General features: G+C 40.9%; 1 protein-coding gene across 1 annotated transcript in view; it reads left to right on the forward strand.

Annotated features, from left to right (window-relative positions):
* ecpas.L (Ecm29 proteasome adaptor and scaffold L homeolog) overlaps positions 1-22344 on the forward strand; it is a 65276-nt gene that overhangs the window by 21313 nt on the left and 21619 nt on the right. The window contains 18 exon segments of the mRNA NM_001097838.1: positions 1237-1359; positions 1648-1751; positions 1976-2099; positions 2248-2328; positions 2659-2884; positions 3838-3929; positions 4160-4294; positions 5051-5216; positions 5888-6060; positions 12779-12880; positions 13428-13551; positions 13726-13871; positions 14291-14345; positions 16098-16212; positions 17985-18053; positions 18950-19067; positions 21037-21204; positions 22205-22284. Of these exon segments, the coding sequence (NP_001091307.1) occupies positions 1237-1359; positions 1648-1751; positions 1976-2099; positions 2248-2328; positions 2659-2884; positions 3838-3929; positions 4160-4294; positions 5051-5216; positions 5888-6060; positions 12779-12880; positions 13428-13551; positions 13726-13871; positions 14291-14345; positions 16098-16212; positions 17985-18053; positions 18950-19067; positions 21037-21204; positions 22205-22284 (2201 nt within the window).

Consider the following 22344-nt stretch of genomic DNA (forward strand, 5'->3'; position numbering starts at 1 on the left):
GAGTTACCTGAATCCCGGTTTCCCATCACTCCATATTCCCCAGATTTCTGATGACTTCTGCCTATTTTTTTTGGTCCCTTTCTCGTGTTTCTTGTTAATACACTTAAATTAATTCTCCCTTTACCCTGATGATTATTTCCTCCCCTGTATTGTATTCTTACAGTAGAGTAAAGTAAGGCATGCACGCTCTAACAAGCACGTTGTAGTATTTGTTTTAACTATGGATTGGACTAGTAGGGCAACAGTGTTTCAGAAGAAAGAGAAGTGGCACAGAGTTGAGTCTGGCGAAGTAAAGGCTTGGGATGTAGCAGAGACAAATTATTCCAGAAAATAGAAATCCTCAAAAAAGCATTTATGCATACATTTTTTTTGATGTGTGTTTAAAAGTGAGGGGAAAAAATCTAGAAAGCACAATTGTTCCAGTTAAAAAGACAAGTTTTTTATGATCTCACAAGGGTGATTTAGGATCTTTGTCTCCAAAGCAATTTCCAGCTGGTCTTGGGTTGACAAAATGCTTGGATGCACTCATGGGTCAGGCAAATTTAAGTGGCAATCTCCGGACACTGGTTCAGGCAATTGCCCTTCAATTTTGAGCATTTTGTCGTCCATAAGACCCACCTACTGAGCTAAAGGCTACTCATATAACAAAAAGCACCCTGAACTGCCCTGTTTGCCATTACTTATTTGCACACAATAGACGGAATGTGACAGACAAAAATTGTAAAACTGATTCAACTAAAGAGTTTATAAAAGCAAGCAACCTTATAAATATCATTCAAATGCATACAGTTTTACATGAATTTATGTGCTTTGTGTTTGTTCTTGTATTTGCAAAGGAGCCCAAGGTTATTCTGCTCATTGAGCTTTGAATGTTTGTTCATATGAATAGGAGCAACCGGATCTCATCTGAAGTAAAACATTTAGCTTCCAAATGCCAAATTGTCTTGAACAATTCTTTTTTTCTCATGTATATATATTTTAATTATTTTTATGTTTACACAAGGTAGATAATATCAGTGTACATTAAATTCTTCTAAATCTTGAGTTGTTCCTTTTAAAATTATAGGTATGACGTAGTCATCAAGTCATGCAGTGAATTCATGGGGGAATGTGACAAAGGAAATAACAAGCAATTCCATCTTAATTGAAACCATATTAGATTGATGTTGATGCAAAAGAGCTGACAATATCTTCCCTGATTAGGAAATGTTAAAACCTGTTAATCTTTCTGTGCAGGAAGATACCGATGTCAGGCTTTCTATCCAGGAGGCCCTGTCCATGATGGTTGGGGCTTACACTAACTTAGAAGGTGCTCAGCTAACTCTCATGGAAGCACTTGTGGGTTCATATCTGGTGAAGGTAAGCATGAAATTACTGACTGAATTATAATAACAGGAAATCTAAGAAGTTTTTAAGCAATTATATCTGTGGTTTAAAATGTAATATTGCAGATGGTAATTAATGACTGTGTATTTGGTCTGTGTCTAGGAATCTAAAATAAAGAGCAGTGCAATAGGGTCAGTCTTGTGGTGTGGCCAGTTTTCAGCCTGTCCTACATACTCTGTTACATCCGCTAAACTTAATTGAAATCACATGAAACAATGGAGAGAGTACTGAATACTGTAGTTTTCTGCTACTTCTTTTTAGCCAGAGGTCCAAGTACGACAAGTTGCAGTGAAGTTTGCAAGCAATGTTTTCGCTCCTGACCATATTCCATCAAGATACCTGCTTTTACTCTCAGCTGGAGATCCGTAAGAATTATTTTCAATTTAAATAGATATTATTCCTAAGGCAAGCATATTACAAAGTGCTCTATATAATCTGTTCACAATTCATTGTTCACATGCGTGCCTGCCACAGTGAAGCTTACAGTCTAAAGCAAAAGGGCAGTACCAGTGTTGTTAGGAGGGTTACAAAAGGTGGGTATACCATTACATTTCTTCATGGCTCCTTACCAGTTCATTTTGAATTAAAGGAGAGAAGAGGTACATGGAGAAGCTCAAAGAGCTCTACGATCATATTCCAATACCACTGATAAAGAAGCCCCATCTCCAAAACTTCCCTCCTTTCCTGTTATGGTCAGTTACATACTGGAAAAGGTAAGGAAATGTGTGTGTGTTTTTTTTTACTGCACTTCTACTGCATTATAACCTACTGTATGTATTAAAGGCACAGTATATCACTGAATAACCTGTAAAATATATGATACTAATTTATTAATATTGTGTGTTTAATCTGTCTAATCAGGCTTCCAGTCGGATGAAAACACCAGTCAAATTTGTAACGGCAACTTCTGAGCTCCCATTTAACCCTGCTGCATTTCTAGAGGTAAATTCTGTGCTAGATGCCCAAGTATCCGTGCAACGACTCTTGTGCAATTCACAGCAATGATCTAGAGGGCTCAAATAACGTGGATACATGGAAAGCTTAATTGTACCTCTTCAGGTCCATACACAAAGCACTGGTGCCTATTGTATGATTTGGTTGCACTTTATTCCTTGTGCAAAATTAAAAACTCGTTAACAGTTGCAGACCCAGAAGGACCCTAGCATCTGCTTTTATTATGTTTATATCATTTGGTTAATGGTGTAACAGGCTTTGTGTATGGCTCTGTACCCTTTTGTTCCTAAATCTCTATTCCATTTCTTTATCTCTTAGATAATGCTGTACCTGAGAATGTGTCTAGCCCATAGTGCAGGAGTGACACCCACCAGCCAATCCATTGCAGACATGCAAGACCAGGCTCCTGTCCTGGGGCGCTATGTAAGGGAGCTGATGTCCACAGACTTTACAGTAACCGATGTTTCATCAAATGAAAATGAAGGCATGAACCCAGTGGAGATGTACATAAGCCTTTTACAGCAATTGTTATCTGCCGTTGGAGGTTCGAATAAAAATAAAGTCTTACCTGCTTATTCTTAATGAAGCTGATTTTTTCCCAATATAACTAAAAATCAAGATGAATCTATTGTAGGAACTGAATTTTTCTGTCAGCTGATTAACCTTTGTGTGAGCCCCTTGGTTCTGATAACCTATGATGCAAATCCCTAAAATGTCTAGTATAGGGCCAGAAGCAACTACAAGTGTTTAATCAATGTATGATGATGCTAAACATAAGGCTGGACAGGTAGTAACAAAAGAATGTCAGCACTATGATTGGCTTTTAAACCCTGCTGGTGCTATATGGGGAAAGCTCGATCTGCAGTCTGTATCGGATCTGTCAGCCACAGTTGAATAACTTGTCTTGCAGAATTTCAGACTGAGCCATTCTGGGATTCCAGTAGTGGTCCTCTCATAGGGTTATTTTTAAACTGCAGATTGTGGAACTAAGATTTAGAAGTAGTTTTCATGCACCTGCAAATCATTTTAGTTACTTATTTCTTAGCCCCAGCCTGATTTGCCAGACAAATGAAAATTGTCTGCTATATGTTGCCCTGCCATATTCTTTGATTTCCAAGCATTCTCTGTACAAACACAAGTGCAGTACAGCTATTCTTCAACAATTTCTGTAATGGGCTTACACCCAGCTTCGATAGGCACAGGGGATGCCTGTGATACTAGAAGAATAGGGCAGAGCAATGCTCAGAGAGAATGTACCACAGTCCCATAGGTTAATTGAAGAAGAAGATGATCACCAACCCAAAATGGTCAGTAGATCTTTGTGAAGAAAGCAGTATTTGACTGAGCCACAATTTCTGTTGGTTTAGGTGGGAGTAGGGATTTAAACATAACTATTTGACATAGCTATAAGCATAATAAATTGTTATAAAATATAAACTATTAAGTAACTCAAGTTCAAAAACTAAAAATGTAATGCCTTTTTTTTCTTTCATGCAGGTCTACAAATGATGTACTGTCTCCTAGAGGTTATCTCTGTGTATCCACAAAAGCTGGCTGCTTCGTTAAGAGATAGAACTGACTGGATTAAGGTATATGAAACAAGCCAAATTAGAGCGAATGAAACTGGTGGATTTATGGTGTCCATTCTACTAGCATATGCATGGGCAAGAAGCAGAAGAAATGATTGCTTGCCACTTATTGCTATGCTTTTGGTTCTTTAATATATTTGAAGAGAATGCTGATTTAATATCTTGATATGACTGAAAGTAGAATGAAAAAATAGGTCAACGCTGTATGACTGTGTATGTACTTCTTTTAGGGTCTAATGACTGCAAACAAGGAAGAAATGCGTGAGCTAGCTGCGCAGCTTTATGCAGTAGTGGTTTCCACAGTATCTGGACCAGAATTAAAGTCGAAACTGGAAAATTTGATAAAGATTGCAAAGGACAACCATGTAAGTGTATTGATGAAGTTGGTCTTTATTCCTTTCATAGTACTTTCTGGTACAGGTATGGGATCTGTTATCCAGAATGCTTGGGACCTGGGGTTTCCGGATAACGTATCTTTCCGTATTTGGGTCTTCATACCTTAAGTCTACAAGAAACTAAACCCAATAGGCTGGTTTTGCTTCCAATAAGGATTAATTATATCTTAGTTGGGATCAAGTACAAGCTACTGTTTTATTATTACAGAGAAAAGGGAAATCATTTTTAAAAATTTGGATTATTTGGATAAAATGGAGTCTATGGGAGACAGCCATTCCGTAATTCGGAGATTTTTGGATATCGGGTTTCCGGATAAGGGATCCTATACCTGTACTAGAATGATCCAGTAGCATAACAAAGACTTAATGAGACTCACCCACACACATCCCAGTGTTATGTGGACATAGTGTTATGTGCTTAGGTTTTTTTCATAATGAGAATCCTCTTCATCAGTGACATACATTATCAGGTTCTATGTGATACATTTGTTTTCATGTGCTCAGCACTGGGTCTTAGCCTGTTTTAATAAATAAATGTTATCTTAATTAATTAAACAGAGCACATTAGGTTAGGATAAGGCTTCTGGTTTGTTTCTTAATGTATTTGTAGAATGAGTTCACCCTTATTTAAATGGCTCAAAATTATCTCTGCTTATGCTTTTATACTGTCATGTTCACTGGTAAGCTGTAGAAGATAAAACAAATCTTATGTCATAATGTTTCCAGAACCCCGAAGCACAGCATGGAGCTTTGCTGGCACTAGGCTACGTAATTGGAAGGTACCTTGCTAAGTTCCACAGGAGTCACGTTGAGATGCACGATTTGGAGCTGCCTGGACCCACGTCTCTCCCTGAGCATGATAAAATTATCCAGGAGTGTGCAGAAACCATAGGTAAACCCAGTAACTATAAAGGGCTCATTTACTTAAAGAAGGGCAAAGTGCAATTTTGGGCGTAGTTCACAATGTATTTTAACGACAATGCAGCATTGTCTCCATAATTTCACCGTCATTACGTCCGCCAAGGGGAGTTGACTTGGCACAGTTGCGTCCAATGCATCAAAACACACACAATTTTGACACAAATCTGGCACAATGGGGGTAATTTATAAACACTAAGCTCATTTTTTGTTCTGCTTGCAGCTGACTGAAAAAAGCTAATCACTGATGAGATGCTATGGGTTACTGCCCAGATGCAAATTTGCCTAGTGTTTAAATGGCACAAAAAAGTTTGTCTGGTTGCTTGGCATTCTGAACCAAAATTGTCTGCACCCAGTTCTTTAGAAGCGTTTTCATTGTCCATTTTGGAACCTACCATCAGTGGGATCCCTGGAGGTAGTGGCATCTTTGAGGAGGTGGTAGCATCAGGATTTGCAAGGCAAAGAGCGGTTTTGGATGCAAATTACCTTAATTGAATGGTGTAAATTCAATGACTGCAGCAAATTTTGAGTGACCACAGCTGCAGTTGCCGTTTTTAACAAGAATCTTTACATGTTTAGTGCAACAGTCATTTATGCTTTGTGTCAGAAAATTTGTGATAGTAATATTCATATGCTTTATTTTAGGATTGTTTTTGGATAATGCATCCCCCCAGTTAGCAATAGCAGCTATCACTGCATTGGGGGAGATTGGAAGGAATGGGTCACTGCCTATTCCAGATGAAGGCCCGGGATTTACCAAGAAAACCCTTGTGGAAAACCTACAAGCAAGAATTCCATCTGGCAAAGAGACAAACAAGGTATGAATAACTCCAGTATAGCTAAGTTGTCTTCCTTTAACAATACTGATTGCTAAGTGCTCAAGATTGATATGATATCAATACAGAGGACCTATCCCAAGGTATAATGTTCTTGAATTAAATCAGTGAAAGTATGAGAATCAAAACGAATACATAAGCAATAGATATAATGCCAAATACAACACTCTCTAAAAACTTGTAGTTGATGTAAAAACCATAAGTTTTTAAGACGGTTACTGTAGCTTGCATTGGTGTGAAAAGTTTGGGTAACAGCAGTTTCTCTGTCGTCTTAGGGGGACACAGGGAACCATGGGGTTAAGCTCCATCCTCCAGGAGGCAGGACACTTGAATAATTAAATAAAGGGGCGTGCCCATCAGGCTTTACCCCATACACTGTACATTCCACTTCAGTTTTTTAAGTGTCCTGCTCCCGGGAGGATGGACCGTCGCATGTCTCTACGTTCAGTATTGAGCTGATACCCGGGGTGAGGCCGGAAAAACAGGGTTACCTGTTTTCATAGAGGCAGCCCCCTACGAGGAGCAACACACCGGGGTCAACAATAGCATTAGCTAAGACCACCTAGACGTTGCCTGCGCTGAATGTATCAGAGCAGAGGGTCTGGCCGGTGTGGGGGGGTAAGTGGCACAATGTCTGCACTGTAGCAGTTCTGTCTGCCGTAAGAGTTCTTAGGAACTATCCTTCCCCCCCCCACACCTCTTTACCCTAGTCCGCCCTCCTGTGTAATGTTTCTCCCTGCTAGTTGGCTCCTACCTGGTCCGTTTTTGGTTTTCAGCAAAATAGAGCAGCTCCTAAGAGGTGCGCCATAACAGGCGCATTGAGGCAGGCTGCTGGAAGAAGGAGGCTGCGACGCTGCTGGCATTCATCTCCGTGTGGCGCAGGAAGTGGAACGCATTGCGTTCCACCTCCAGTCAGTTCGGCGGCCATCTTGGTTTGGCGCGAACCGGAGCGCATTTGCGCATGCGCATGCGCAAGTGCGCATGCGCGCACACGCAATGGAACGCATATGCGTTCCAGCGGCCATTTTGAGCACGGAAAGCCTCAGCAGCACAGAGCAGCTGAGAGAGAAACAGAGACAGAAGCGATTCAGCTTAAGGTCTCCTAGGTGTTGTCAGGCAGTACCCAATACACTCTACCTTTCCTTATGGCAGAAGGTAAGTCAGTGGGACTGTTCACAAGGGCTGGACGGAAGGGGTCCTTATCAGCACAGGTGACTTACCTAGCTTGTTCTGGATGCCAACAAAAAATTCCAGGGGGACAGGGGGAGCCGCTGTGCAGGTCCTGCAACAAGGGGCAGGGGGAAACCACTGCTTTAGGGGGGCTTCCAGCAGAGGTAACAGCTGTGCCTCGGGAAGAATTAGGAGCGGCAGCAGAGCCGCCTGCGCCACTATGGGCAGTCCAGCTCTCACAGTCATTGGCAGCGCTACAAGGTTTACCTGCTCTTGCAGAAAATCTAGGCAAAACACTAGTCAGGCTAAACCACAGGACTAGTGGCAAACGTAGACGAATAGAGGATGCTAGTGTGGAGGTTAGGAATCCTGAGGCGTCTGACGACTCATCTCCTGAGCTGCTTTCTTCTCAGTCAGAGGGGGAAATTGAGTCCCCTGGGTCTGACTCGGCTGATGAAGAAGAAATTCAGGATGAAGGAAAGGATCGTGACAGTCTACATGACATAGACGGCATAATCAAAGGGGTGATTGAGGTGCTTAATATCTCGCAAAAGCCTAAACACACTGCAGAAGCGTCAAATTTATTTAAGAGACAACACAAATCTTCTGTTTGCTTTCCGGAGAATGACCAGCTTCAAAGTTTGATTCAGAACGAGTGGAACTCACCTGAACACAAATTTCAGACGAATAAAAAGTTTAATAAACTATATCCATTTCCTAAAGAGCTAGTGAATGTTTGGTCTAACCCACCAGTAGTCGATGCACCTGTGTCTAGACTTTCAAAGTCCACCACACTGCCAGTTACTGATGCAGCGGCTTTCAAAGATTCCTCAGACAGACGGCTGGAGGGGTTTTTACGTGCAATTTACTCATCTGCAGGTTCGACGCTGCGTCCATGTCTAGCGTCCGCATGGGTGTCCAGGGCTGTTCAGGCATGGTCAGAAGCTCTGGTGAAGGACATTCAGAATGGTACCTCAAGGCAGGAGCTATTAGAATCGGCACAGGCCATTGCCGAGGCATCTAGCTATCTTTGTGATGCCACTCTGGACACGGCACAAGTCACGGCCCGGACATCAGCCTTGTCTGTGGCGGCACGCAGAACCTTATGGCTCAAGAATTGGTCGGCAGATGTCAGCTCCAAGAAGTCGCTGACTTCGCTTCCCTTTAAGGGGCAAAGACTGTTCGGGGAGGAATTAGAGAAAATTATCTCCCAAGCGACGGGGGGTAAGAGTACCTTCCTACCGCAGGCCAGAAGTAGAGCAACCACCTCAAATAGAAGGGGAAAATTTTTTCGTGGCCAAAGTGGCAGATTTAATAGACGAAGCAACTCCCCACAGCGATCTCACTTTCGGTCAAAGGCGGGAGACAAAGGTAGATCCACATGGAAGACCAACAGGCCACACATCAAACCCACAGGAGAGAAGCCCGCCTCAGCCTGACGGGGCACTCCCTCCGGAATCGTTGGAGAAAATAGGGGGCAAGTTACTTCGATTCCGGGAGGAATGGATACATCATTCTTCGGATATATGGGTGAAAGAAATTGTGACAGAAGGATATCACATAGATTTCTATACCATGCCCCCCAAAAGATTTTTCATGTCCAGGGTTCCTCACAATCCGCAGAAGGCACTAACTTTCCTAGAATGTATAGAAAGACTGGAGCGGTCCGGAGTAATCAGGCCAGTACCAACTACAGAGAGATTCTCAGGTTTCTACTCTATGGGTCGGTCAGACCAGTGCTCGATCTCAAGGGTCTCAACAAGTTCATCCGATCGGTGAAGTTCAAGATGGAAACATTGAGATCAGTCATTCGGGGGATGGAACAGGGGCAACTGTTGATGTCCCTGGATATAAAAGATGCATACCTTCATGTCCCGATATGGCCGCCCCATCATCGTTATTTACGTTTTGCCTTCAAGAACAAGCACTTCCAATTTGTGGCACTTCCATTCGGTCTGTCGTCCGCCCCCAGAGTCTTTACGAAGTTGATGGCAGCAACAGCGGCCACTTTAAGGCTACAGGGGATTTCAGTGACACCTTATCTGGACGATCTCCTTCTAAAAGCCAGTTCAGTGTTGAGGGCCAAGGAGGACCTGAACAAGGCGGTGCAATTACTCCAGAGATTCGGATGGACTGTCAACTGGTCCAAGTCCAACACGGAACCCAGTCACAAAATGATGTTTCTAGGCCTGGAGTTCGACACGATAAAACAAACTGTGAGCTTACCCACAGACAAGCAGACCAGAATCAGAGATCAAGTCCGCTACTTAATCACCAACCAAAGCACAACGATACACAAAGCAATGCAAGTGTTGGGGACAATGGTATCAGCTATAGAGGCAGTTCCATTTGCGCAAATACACCTGCGACCTCTTCAAGCCAGTATCCTAGCAACATGGAAAGGGGGATCTCTTTCTCGACCTCTGTCGCTGTCACAGCAGACAAGGACGGCACTTCAATGGTGGTTGAGCCCCAAGAACCTAGCCCGAGGTCAATCATGGGCAATTCCGGAATGGGTGGTGATATCCACGGATGCCAGCCTCCAGGGATGGGGGGCGACATGGGACAAGCAGTCGGCACAAGGTCGATGGTCTCCGGAGGAAGCCAGACTACCAATAAACATTCTGGAACTGAGAGCAGTGAAGCTGGCCCTAATTCAATGGGAAGATCATCTCAGAGCATGCCCAATACGCATTCAAAGCGACAACGCGACAACAGTGGCGTACATAAATCGTCCGGGAGGAACAAGAAGTCGGGCCGCGCTGACGGAAGCCAGACAGATTCTGCTCTGGGCAGAAACCAATTCAGTAAAGTTGTCTGCGATACATATTCCGGGAGTGTCCAACACAAAAGCGGACTTTCTCAGTCGGAATCAGCTGGACCCCGGGGAATGGGAGCTACATCCAGAGACATTCCAAGAGCTTGTAGATCAATGGGGGACTCCCAGCATAGATCTAATGGCATCAAGAGGCAATCGAAAAGTAACAAGATTTTTCGCCCGTTGCAGAGATCCATTAGCAGTGGGGGTGGATGCCATGACACAGAACTGGCAGTTCAACCTCGCATATGTCTTTCCGCCGCTTCCCATGCTGCCAAGGGTTCTGAAGAAGATCAAGCAATCTCGGTCAACAGTAATAACAGTGGCCCCATACTGGCCTCGGAGAACCTGGTTCACCGACCTGCAGGAGATGTCCGTAGCGCAACCAATTCGGCTAAAATGCAGGCCAGACCTGCTTCAGCAGGGTCCCATAGCTCACCACAACCCGGGTCTCTTCGCTTTGACGGGATGGCTATTGAGAGGTCCGTTTGGCAGAGACAAGGATTAGATGAGAAGGTCATAACCACTATGCTGAAGGCTCGAAAAGCTTCATCGGCCAAGTCATATCACAGGGTTTGGCAGTCCTATTCCAAGTGGTGCGAAGAATCACATTTTCCGTTTCTGGAACTGCAATTGCCTAGGATATTATCCTTTCTACAACAGGGGCTACAACTGGGTCTCAAGCTCAGTTCTCTTAAAGTCCAAGTGTCGGCTCTGTCAATTCTGTTTCAATCCCGGTTAGCGAATGAAGACTTGATTCGCACGTTTCTGCAAGGAGTGGCTCATATCATGCCGCCTTTCAAGCCACCAGTTGCTAGCTGGGACCTCAATGTAGTGCTGGAGGCAATGCTGGATCCTCCATTTGAGCCAATGCACGCAATATCTGATACATGGATAACCTACAAGGTGGTGTTTCTAGTAGCAATATCATCAACTAGAAGAGTGTCTGAGATTAGCGCCCTGTCGTGTGTCCCTCCTTACCTAATTTTCCACAAGGATAAGGCCGTTCTTCGCACGATTCCTGAATTCTTACCCAAGGTAGTATCGGCATTTCATACCAAGAGATTGTTCTTCCGTCTCTATGCCCAGATCCTAAGAATGATAAGGAACGCAGATTACATAATCTGGATGTTGTTAGAGCACTAAAATGGTATGTGGAACGATCAAAACCTTTCCGAAAGTCTCAGGCTCTGTTTGTCATCCCATCCGGCCCCCGTAGGGGTCAGGCAGCTTCCAAGTCAACTATATCAAGGTGGATTAGAGAGTCTATAAAACAAGCATATTCCGCAAAGGGAAGATTTCCGCCAGAAGGACTCAGGGCTCACTCCACCAGAGCGGTGGGAGCCTCCTGGGCATGGCGAAACTCTGCTTCCTTGGAACAGATCTGTAGGGCGGCTACCTGGTCCTCCGCTCACACATTCTCTAAATTTTACAAAGTTGATACTTTTTCTTCCGCCGAGGCTGCCCTCGGACGTAAGGTGTTGCAGTCAGTGATTTCCTAACTCTGCAACCACGTACTTTACTGTTAGCTCGTTCCCACCCTGCTGTTTGGGACTGCTTTGTTAAGTCCCCATGGTTCCCTGTGTCCCCCTAAGACGACAGAGAAAACAGGATTTTTTTGATACTCACCGTTAAATCTGTTTCTCTGTAGTCGTAAGGGGGACACAGGGCTTCCCGCCCTTGACGAGCTTTGACCGGTTTGGTCGAGTTTTTTGTTCAGTTTCACTGGTTGCTTTCTGCCTATTAGGAAAGTTGTTTTTGAAGTTAACTACGATAGCAGCTTTTGGAACAAACTGAAGTGGAATGTACAGTGTATGGGGTAAAGCCTGATGGGCACGCCCCTTTATTTAATTATTCAAGTGTCCTGGAGGATGGAGCTTAACCCCATGGTTCCCTGTGTCCCCCTTACGACTACAGAGAAACAGATTTAACGGTGAGTATCAAAAAATCCTGTTTTCCATGACATATTATGTTAAAAATAGGTAATTGGTGTGAAAAAGTATATAATTATCCCTGGAAGATCATATAGCATTTATGGTATTAAGATATTAAGAAAAATATGACTTTGTGACTTTGCTCTTCTGTGTATGTGTGAATATAAATCGAAAATGGCACCACAGCTGAGTTATTCAAACTTCTCGGGCCAGTGCAGAAGCACCAACACACAAACTTAACAATTTTATTCACTGGGGAGTAGTGCCTAACATTTGGCACCCCTTAGTGAATAGGGCCTTTCTTGTCTGTTAACCAACCTCAAATATACACATTCTGTAGCTAATTCATTAGTAGATGTTAAATTGCAACAGTGCAATTACCACTTAAAGAGTCCTGCATTATCCATTAAAAGTTAGAAAATTAATTAAAAGATCTAATTTGTTTCTACAGGTAGGTGAACTGTTGCAATTTATCACCTATGTTTGTAAATCATACTTTCTTATCTGTGTCTGCCTATTATCATACAGTATATATTACCAACATACATGGTGTAGACAAGAAAGCAATGTGGACTGTAATTCTAGCTTGTGTCCCAGAGCCTATGTAACCTTTAGACTTCCTATATTCCAGATTTCAAAAACAGTATGAAATATATGGTCTGAGTATTATTCTGTATTTTGAATAAGAACTGATTTCGTTTCGATTGCATACCCCTTATTATGAGAGAATATTTTTGTTAATGGAGGTGTGATCCATGTGCCTTAATTTTATTTTTAGGTCAAGGAACGTGCCATAAGGACCCTGGGCTACTTTTCGGTTGGAGATGGGAACTTTCCATATCAGAAAATGCTGCTGCAGGGCCTTATGGAATCAGTGGAAGTATGTGGATTTTAATGTGTTTTTTAATTCGCTTTTTACATTTATATAATATAAAAATATGAATTTTTTGCATGCCTGTTTTTAACAAAAATGATACAAGATATGTTGGGATACTGATTTATGTAAAAGAGAAAAGTAAATATGGCTAAGTTCCTGCAACATGTTTCTCACCGGCCTCTTGGACGTTGCTCTCAGTGGCATCAAAGCAGGTGATTCTTTTTATATTCCATGCTTGGAGGCATGTTTTAATTGCATAAAAACCATGTGTACTGCCAAGTAGAGCATTCTGTAAGATACTAATTCACATAGGGGCTACCAAACAGCCAATCATTATTTGGCACCTCCCAGGGATGTTTTTCATGCCTGTGTTGCTCCCCAACTCTTTTTACATTTGAATGTGGCTCACGGGTAAAAAGAGTTTGGGATCCCTGGAATGGTGGGAACATGTTCTACTATACTAAACATGCTGAAGGAGATCTACGAATCGTGGATTCTTTTACTAGACTAGCTCTTTATTGAGTGGTTTTCTTCATTACTTGTTCTGTAGGCGAAGCAAATTGAGCTTCAGTTTACAGTGGGTGAAGCAATTACAAATGCTGCTGTCGGAACAAAATCTTCAGCCACTAGAGACATTTGGGTCATTACAGAGGATGAGTACCACCCGCCAGCAGGTATGTTTGTTCTGTTGCTATCAAGTTGTCCTGCTGTTAAGGGTGAAAAAATATTTGAATAATACGCCTGGGGGTGTGTCATTGTAATTTGCCATCAAGTAAAACTATTGGCTATTTCTATAATTATGGGCATTGTTCCTATGTTGTTTATAGTTTTTTGTCATTCTTTTATAGATGGTAAGGTGAATGACGTGGTTTCATGGGTTCTTCACCAGATACTGAACAAACATGTAGTGAGTGTAAATCCTCACATCAGACAGGCTGCTTGCATATGGCTCCTATCACTGGTTAAGAAGCTTAGTGATAATCAAGAAATAAGGGTAATTATTTTGTTCAATGTTACGCAAGCTGACATATCCATGTTTGTTATACTCTATAGCACAAATATCTACATTACTATTCAGCATTAGAATGATAACCCTGGCAGAGGGTCCATTTTGCTGAATATTTAATTATATGGCTGATGATTTTCATTTGAGTAAAACAAATAAAGGCTGAACTTGAGATTAATTTGCTTCTTTTGCCAAAAAACAATTTTCATTAATTTAGAAAAAGTAAGAATTAGCAAATCATTAAACTTAATAAAAATAAAGGCCAACTGGAAAGATAATGTATTTAATTCATTGCAATCCAAGAATCAAAGGTAAACCTTACTTTAGCATGTTGTCTTTTGTTGGTGATCTACATGTTTGACAGAAGTTTAATTAGCGTACAATTCTTCTTTTCCTCTCTCTCATAGTCAAAACTTAAAGAAATCCAAAGTGCCTTTATATCGGTCCTGTCCGATAATGATGGTAAGCTGTGTGCTGCTTATGTTGACTATGTTGGGTTTTCTTTGCCAAAAAGCTTTAGAAATGCTTGACACTTGCCTTTGGGTGGTTCTAGTTCTGCCTAAATGTGTTGTGCTTTAATTCTCCAAACACAAGCCCAGGCTCATCTACTGAATATTACTCTCTTCTTTTTAAAAAGTCAATTAGGGAAAAATTGAGACATTTGTGTAAAAAATGTACCTTAAAGTATCATTGTGAAAGTTGGTGTAAAATACATTTCTTGTTTATAAAGCTCTGCATGATGGTTGTGGAAATAATCCATTACAGGTATGGGACTTAAATTGAATGCTTGGGACCTGGAGATTTCCAGATAACAGGTCTTTACGTAATTTGGATCTCCATACCTTAAAGGGATTCTGTCATGATTTTTATGATGTTGTTTTTATTTCTAAATTACACTGGTTACAATACAAATAATTCACTCTACCATATAAAATATCATTCCTATATAATTGGTTTGTAGGCAGCCACCTCAGGTTATTTTGCCTAGTCATGTGCTTTGAGAAAGAGCCAGCATTTTAGGATGGAACTGCTTTCTGGCAGGCTGTTGTTTCTCCTACTCAATGTAACTGAATGTGTCATAGCAGGAACTGGATTTTACTATTGAGTGCTGTTTGTAGATCTGCCAGGGAACAGTTATCTTGTGTCAGAGAGCTGCTATCTGGTTACCTTTTGTGTTTTACCATTGTTCTGTTGTTAGGCTGCTGGAGGGGGGTCATATCACTCAAACTTGCAGTACAGCAGTAAAAAGTGACTGAAGTCTATCAGAGGACAAGTCTGGGGGCAGCTGGGAAACTGACAATATGTCTAGCCCAATGTCAGATTTCAAAATTAAATATAAAAAAAAAAAATCTGTTTTCTCTTTTAAGAAAACGATTTCACTGCCGAATTCTGCTGAAGCAGCACTATTAACTGATGCATTTTGGGGAAAAAAAATTCCCATGACGGTATCTCTTTAAGTCTACTAAAAAAACATTGAAACATTAATTAAACCCAACAGTATTGTTTTCCTTCAGAATGATTGATTATATCTTAGTTTGGATCAAGTACAAGGTACTATTTTATTATTACAGAGAAAAAGAGAATCATTTTTTAAGATTTTTAATAACTTGATTAAAATGAAGTTTATGGGAGATGGCCTTTCCGGGAATTTGGAGTTTTCTGTTTAACAGGTTTCCAGGTAACGGATCCCATACCTGTACAAAGATTGCCTGATGAATAGAAAAAGAAGCCTCATTATTTTGCACCACCTCAGACCTGGTTAAACCTAAGGGATAAATTTAGTTGAGCAAGAATTTCTGCTTTGGAAATGAGTGTAAAATGCTGTGTAAAAAGAGGCAACTCTTATTTTCAAAGTGACACCAGAATCTATGTATTTATAGTAAAGCATTACACATCATTATAAATATACATGATATTTACATGTCATTGAAATTTTGTATTTCTGTGCCTCTTTATAAGTATTTCCCTTAATTTAACTCTCCACTGCTGATGCAAGATAAGCCTTGTGTCTCTATGATGTTGATAGCCTGCCTGCTAACCATCTGGTATAATGTCTTTACCTGAGTTTGTTTTTCTATATGTGGATGCTGTCCTACCTGTAAAGTGCAAGTAGTGTCACAGTCCATTTATCAGCCTAACTCCTTTGCAAATTCTGTCTGTACTGATGTCCTAAAAAGAAAAGTCAAATTGCTCATTGCACAAAATCTGTTACAGAACTAAGCCAAGATGTTGCATCGAAGGGTCTTGGGTTGGTATATGAACTGGGCAGTGGACAAGATCAACAGGAGCTAGTGTCCATACTTGTGGACACTCTGATGACTGGGAAAAGGTACCGTGAACCATAACGTTTTATGTGTTTGGCATTTGTTAATACTGGCAGGGTTTCTGACAGGGTTTCCAGTGCTTCTAAATGTATTTAATATATGTGAAGTGCAAGAGCTGGTGCACAAGGATTTATGGAAGAGCCAATAAAATTCTGCTTTGGATGAGCTCAGGGAGACATATGTCGGAAGAAAATTAGAAATGTAGATATCGCCACACTTTAGACACTTATTAAAGCTGTGCATCTGTCATATTCCTCATGGGTGCAGCAAGCAGTAAGGGATGATTCTCTAGCATTCATTTCTGACTGATATCCTAATGCATTTTTTGAGAGCTTTAATAGCAGGATAGACATGGAACTATTACCAGCATGTGCACAAAAAAACCTCCCCCCCGTCTCATTTTCTACCTTGGGTAGCATATATTCTCTGGTAGTCTGTGAGCCAATGACATACAGAAAAAAACAGCTTTAGGACAGTGGTAAGGAGAACATTGTATTGCCTCAGTCTCCTCATGTAGAAATAGTGTGCTTATGAAAATAAAAAGCCCTTTTTAATTTGCTTCTTCCCATTAATTTTAATATAAACAGAGCTGCAATGGCATATGCTTGATTATTGCTAAGGAACACTTCTGTGTTGCAATATGCATATTTTTGTAGAGCTTTCTGCCACAGGGAGCCAGTGCACCAAATAACCTTTGGACCACCCACCCTTACCTGTGAACCCCTCCTCTACGCTTACTTGTAAGCCCCCCACTCTGCCCTCCTTAATCAGCACTAGATGTTAAAACTGCTGATGGGGTATATGTGTCTATAATGGAACATTTTTGGTCACAGAGGGGTTGGAATAGCAGCTGCAGGGTGGATAATGGCCCACAAGGGGCATACATCATGGGTCTTGAGCGGACAGGTGAAAAGATTTATATCGGCTACTGATAATATCTCTGCATGTATTGTCTCAATGGGAGACTTCTATTTGTTGGACTTAACTTTCATACAATTGCTGTCTGCCAATTACTGGCCCAGGCATCATCTAATTAGTTCTCCTAATTGTTCTACTTTATATCAATGTGAATGGTTAGTTGCAGGTTGGAAGATTGGAATGGATGTTTGTTAGTCCAGTGTAGCTTAATAATCTGCAAGTCTATGGCCAGCTGTAGTTAAGATACTGGCTATGGCCCAGTAACATCATAAAATTAGTGTTTTAAAGTAATAAATATAGAATGCAGTGCTGCCCTGCACTAGTAAAACTGCTGTGTTTGCTGCAGAAACATTACTATTGTTTATATAAATAAGCTGCTGTGTAGCCATAGGGGCAGCTATTCAAATGAGAAAAGGCTCAAGTTACACAGCAGAAAGCAGATAAGCTATGTAGAACATAATGGTGTTATCTGTTATCCACTAAGTATCCTGTGCCATATATGCTTTTTTCAATTTCCGCCATTGCTACTAGGCAGCTTGTTTATATGAACTATAGTAGTGTTTCTGAAGCAAACAGATCAGTTTTACCTGTGCAGGGCAACACTACATGATAACATTTATTAATTTTTTGGTGTTACTGTTCCTTTAATTCACTTACCTTATCTGATTGCAGTCTAATTATTCTTCGGTAGAGTTGGGCAAACATCCATGTTGATAATTAGGTTCATTGGGGTGGTACTGAATGCACCATTATTACTTCTGGAGCATAACCTCGCTTCTCATATTTATCAGACTAATTAAATCAGTTCTGCGGGACTTTGTTGCCATAATAGATGTCCTGTACTCATTATTTTTTCCAGGGCCAAGCATGCTGTTTCCAGTGACACAGAAGTTTTTCAGGGTACTTCGCTTGGCAAAACACCAGATGGGTAAAATTAACTTTTTTTTATATATTGACAACCAATTGGAGCAGGGTTTTTACGCTTGTTTTGAGAATCATTTCAGAGCTGTGTCTGTACTTATCCATATATCATAATATTCTATATCTGTAAGCACTACTAGACCAAGAATGATTCATTAAAATCCTTGTGTTACAAAAAACGAAAGGTTCTATGGATACATCTTGTATAATCCCAGTTTCTTACTAAGAAGTTTTAATCCTTGTGTTTTATACCCAAAGTGTTATTTTTTTCTATAGTCATCTATAGAATGATTCATTCACTGATAAAGCATTTATTCAAATATATGGGGATATACTTGTTTGAGAGTTCACAGTTATGCTGGGAACTTATTTTCTCTCACATTTTTAATGGAAAAGGTTTTTTATAAATTGTGTGTTGTGCAACCTAGTGGCTCCCACTCTCTCTGTACTTGACAGTCAACAAACAGCTGCACATTTGGTTTTCTATGTATTTCTGCCTTATTTAGGGTTGCCACCTGGCCGGTAAAAATGATGGCTTTTCCAGAAAAGGTGACAACCCTAGCCATGTTCCATGTACAACACTGGTGGTTTTGTGGCTTATTATTATAGCCAAAGAGTAAAATTATTATTTGCATGTGCAGGAACAGAAAGCTTTGAGAAAGATTTGCTCTGTAGTTTCAGAAATCCCTAGACCATGGACCCATTTTCTAAACTATTATATTAGTATATGTTCTCTACATACTATATAGTATCCTTCCATCATGAAGCCTCCTTGTTCCTATATAAAAATAGGTAGTGACCATGAAATAAGCCAAATAGTTAGAAGCAAGAGGGCCCACTGACCAGAAAGAATAATATAAGACATGACCAATAATGTGATCCTTTTTTATTTTTTCCTTTAAGACAAAGCTTGTCTACATACAAAGAGCTGTGTTCACTAGCCAGTGATCTTAGTCAGCCGGACCTTATCTATAAATTTATGAACCTAGCTAACCATCATGCCATGTGGACTTCTCGAAAGGTAATTTTGAACTTTTTCACTACTTTTAATTTAAAGAAGCATTTATATCAAGAATAAAGTTTTTAACCTTATTTATCATAAATAGTCTATATAGTTTGGGCATAACCATATTGTATGATTCTCTTGGAAGGGTCTTAGATAAGCTAAATTCCATCTACTGGGACCACAACCCTCTACTTTGAGATAATAATGCAGTTGGTTGTGGAACAAACCCAAGGCAGCAAGTTGACTGCAATACTCTTTATTGGGAGGTAGAGTTAAGGTGGCCATAGACATACAGATCCGATCGTACGAATCGAGGATTCATACGATTTTCGGATTGTGTGTGGCGTGTGCCGACATCTTTCGTCCGGCCGAGATCGGTCTTTTGGTCGGTCGGTCAGGTTTGATTTTGACCCGACCGATCCCGCCGGAGCTCATGGCACATCGTAATCTGATAGTTCGGCCATACGGCCGAACAATCAGTTTACCCCCGATATAGCCATGCCTGTTAATGGCATATCGGGGAAAGATCCGCTCGTTTGGCAACATCGCCAAATGAGCGGATCTTTGCATCTATGGCCACCTTTACACAACATGTTTCAGGCGGAGCCCTTTGTCAAGTGTGAATCAGAAATCACAGGGCCAAGTACAAGAATATTATCTGGGCCCCCCAGAACACAAAGTACACAGGAACATCAATGACATTTTGTACTCTAACTTACATGTGGGAGTAGGAGCATGGCATATGTGGAGTTGAAGAGTATGTGGGGTAGGGAACTGAATGAAAAATGTGTGTTGATGGGGGAGGACAGAGATAACTAGGTTCCTTAACTCCCCCCCCCCCATATAGCAGCTCCCCAGGTCCTGTCACGCTGATGATTACAATTTGTGACTGCAGAGGTTCTCTATATCCACCAGGCATAGCCTGAATGTAAATGCCGGAGGAGATAATGACCTGTGTACTAATATTTTATTTGTTGGGCATTCCTTTTAAAATAGTCAAATTTAAATAATCAAGTGTCAGTAGCCTAAAATGTTGTACTGGTTTGAAATTATTTGTATATGTATTTGTAATAAAGGGGTGAACCTTTATCAATAATAATAATTGTATTAATTAATATTAATACAAATATTAATAGACATATACAGGATCAATAATTAAACCTTTTGATAAGCTGCTTGTGAGCACACACACACACACACACCCACACCCCCACACCCCCCCCCCTTGTATGATGGTAATTACAAGAATAGCCAGTTCTGCATCAAATCATAACAATTGGCGAGCCCCACAACCTTTGGTTCATCACCCTCAGGTTCCCGATAATCGATCCAAATGTAAAGTGAAAGCTCCTTCTTAAACCACAGTTCTTGGAAAACCCCCAACCCAAGTGCTTACTTGTGCACTAATGTGTTGTGCAAACTGTTGTCATAAACGCACATTTCTAAGTATTAACTTTGTACAAGGCCTTATCTGTTACTCAAATAATAAGTCTGAATAGATTATTGTCTATCTGCCATCTGTTTGTTTATTCCAAGGATATTTGCTGGGTAACTGTTTACCCAGCAATATACATAGAACAAAGACAATGTACCTTGACCATTGGACAATAGCCATCCAAAAATCAGCTGTTTTTACCTAAACCAAGGATTTGATTCATATATCAAGGCAGATGTATATATTGTAAATCATTATCAATCAATTATATAAAAACCGCTATGCTACAGTATTATTAAAAGCAGTGTTTGTCCCTGTCTATTCTGTGCCCTGGTGGCTCAGACTGTTGATACAATGTAAAGACAAGGCAGCTGATTAACAGACCTGTCTTTGCTGGGGATCTAAGACTTTTGCAACATTGTTTAAAAATTATGAATGTATATTGGAAAATTGCTTAGAATTATGTTTTCTTTTATTAGGCAAATTTTTATTTTGGGATTGACTTTGCCTTTAAGGTGCTAAACAATACGGCTGTTTGTCCTTCCTTAGGGAGCTGCATTTGGTTTCAATGTGATTGCCACCAAAGCCGGGGAGCAGTTGGCTCCATTTCTACCCCAGCTCATTCCTCGTCTTTACCGATATCAGTTTGATCCAAACACTGGAATTCGCCAGGCAATGACAAGTATTTGGAATGCGCTGGTCACTGAAAAGAACATGGTATGTACAAAACAAGCAAAAATACTACTGTATTTTCCATTCGTTTGTGAACTGATAAATACTGTAATCTGTTTGTCATTCTCCTATCCTATAGACCTGCCAAGGTTATTCCTTCACTGTTGGGTTTTATAAAGCAAATAAAACGCACACTTTATCCAACACTGTATATTCTGTTGACCAGTTTTACTGTCATGTCAAATTAGGTTGCAATGCAGAATAGTAAATCTGCCCAGTTTTTTATTGTAGTTCATTAGGGATCAGGGCAGATTCGGGGAGATTGGTCGCCCGGTGATAAATCTCCTCTTTTCGAGGGGGCCAAATCTCCCCGAATTGCCTCTCCTGCCTTCTCGCCGACTAAAATGTAATTCGCCAGTGGGATGGCACTCGGAGCAATTCATTTTCCGAAGTTGCCTCACGAGAAAACTTCAGGCGATTTCTGAAAACGAAGCGCCATGTCGATTTTCATTTTAGCCAGCGGGAAGGCAGTTTGGGGAGATAAGTCGCCCCGAAGAAGAGGAGATTTGTTGCCTGGTGACTAATCTCCCCGAATCTGCCGTGTGTCTCTGCCCTAAGATGTCATTTGGGAAAGGAAGAACTTGGTTGTCTAAATCTTCCCATTTACCCTACCTATTTTTTTCATTTCTTTCTCTTTTTTGTGCTTACCAGTTAGAACCATTTTAGAGCAACTGTGTATGAATAAAAGTGTGTTCCACTGTTGCTGTCTGTAGGACTGAGATATAATAGCGCTGAGACCACAGAACTTCCTGTCAAATGAAAGTGTTCCAGCTTGAGTTGAGTAACAGACTGTTGGGGACACATACTTGGCTGCTGTAGTATTTGAGAGGGGCACAACATTGAGGGGACATAGCTATAGTTATTGCAGCTATATCACTGCTGGGTGAAATGCACAAGGAACTCAAAAGTCCAAAATAGTGTAAGCCACTGATTTAGATTTATTGCCATTAATATACTGTTGTACATTTTAATCTTTTTATTACAGGTGGATAAATACTTGTTAGAGATTCTGCAAGACCTGATTAATAACTTGACAAGTAATTTGTGGAGGGTCCGTGAATCCAGGTATATATTAAGAATATGGAAATATTCTGTAATATTATATACAGCTGAACAGAGAATCTG

The sequence above is a fragment of the Xenopus laevis genome, chromosome 1L, assembly GCF_017654675.1.
Source record: "Xenopus laevis strain J_2021 chromosome 1L, Xenopus_laevis_v10.1, whole genome shotgun sequence".
Taxonomy (NCBI): Eukaryota; Metazoa; Chordata; class Amphibia; order Anura; family Pipidae; genus Xenopus; species Xenopus laevis.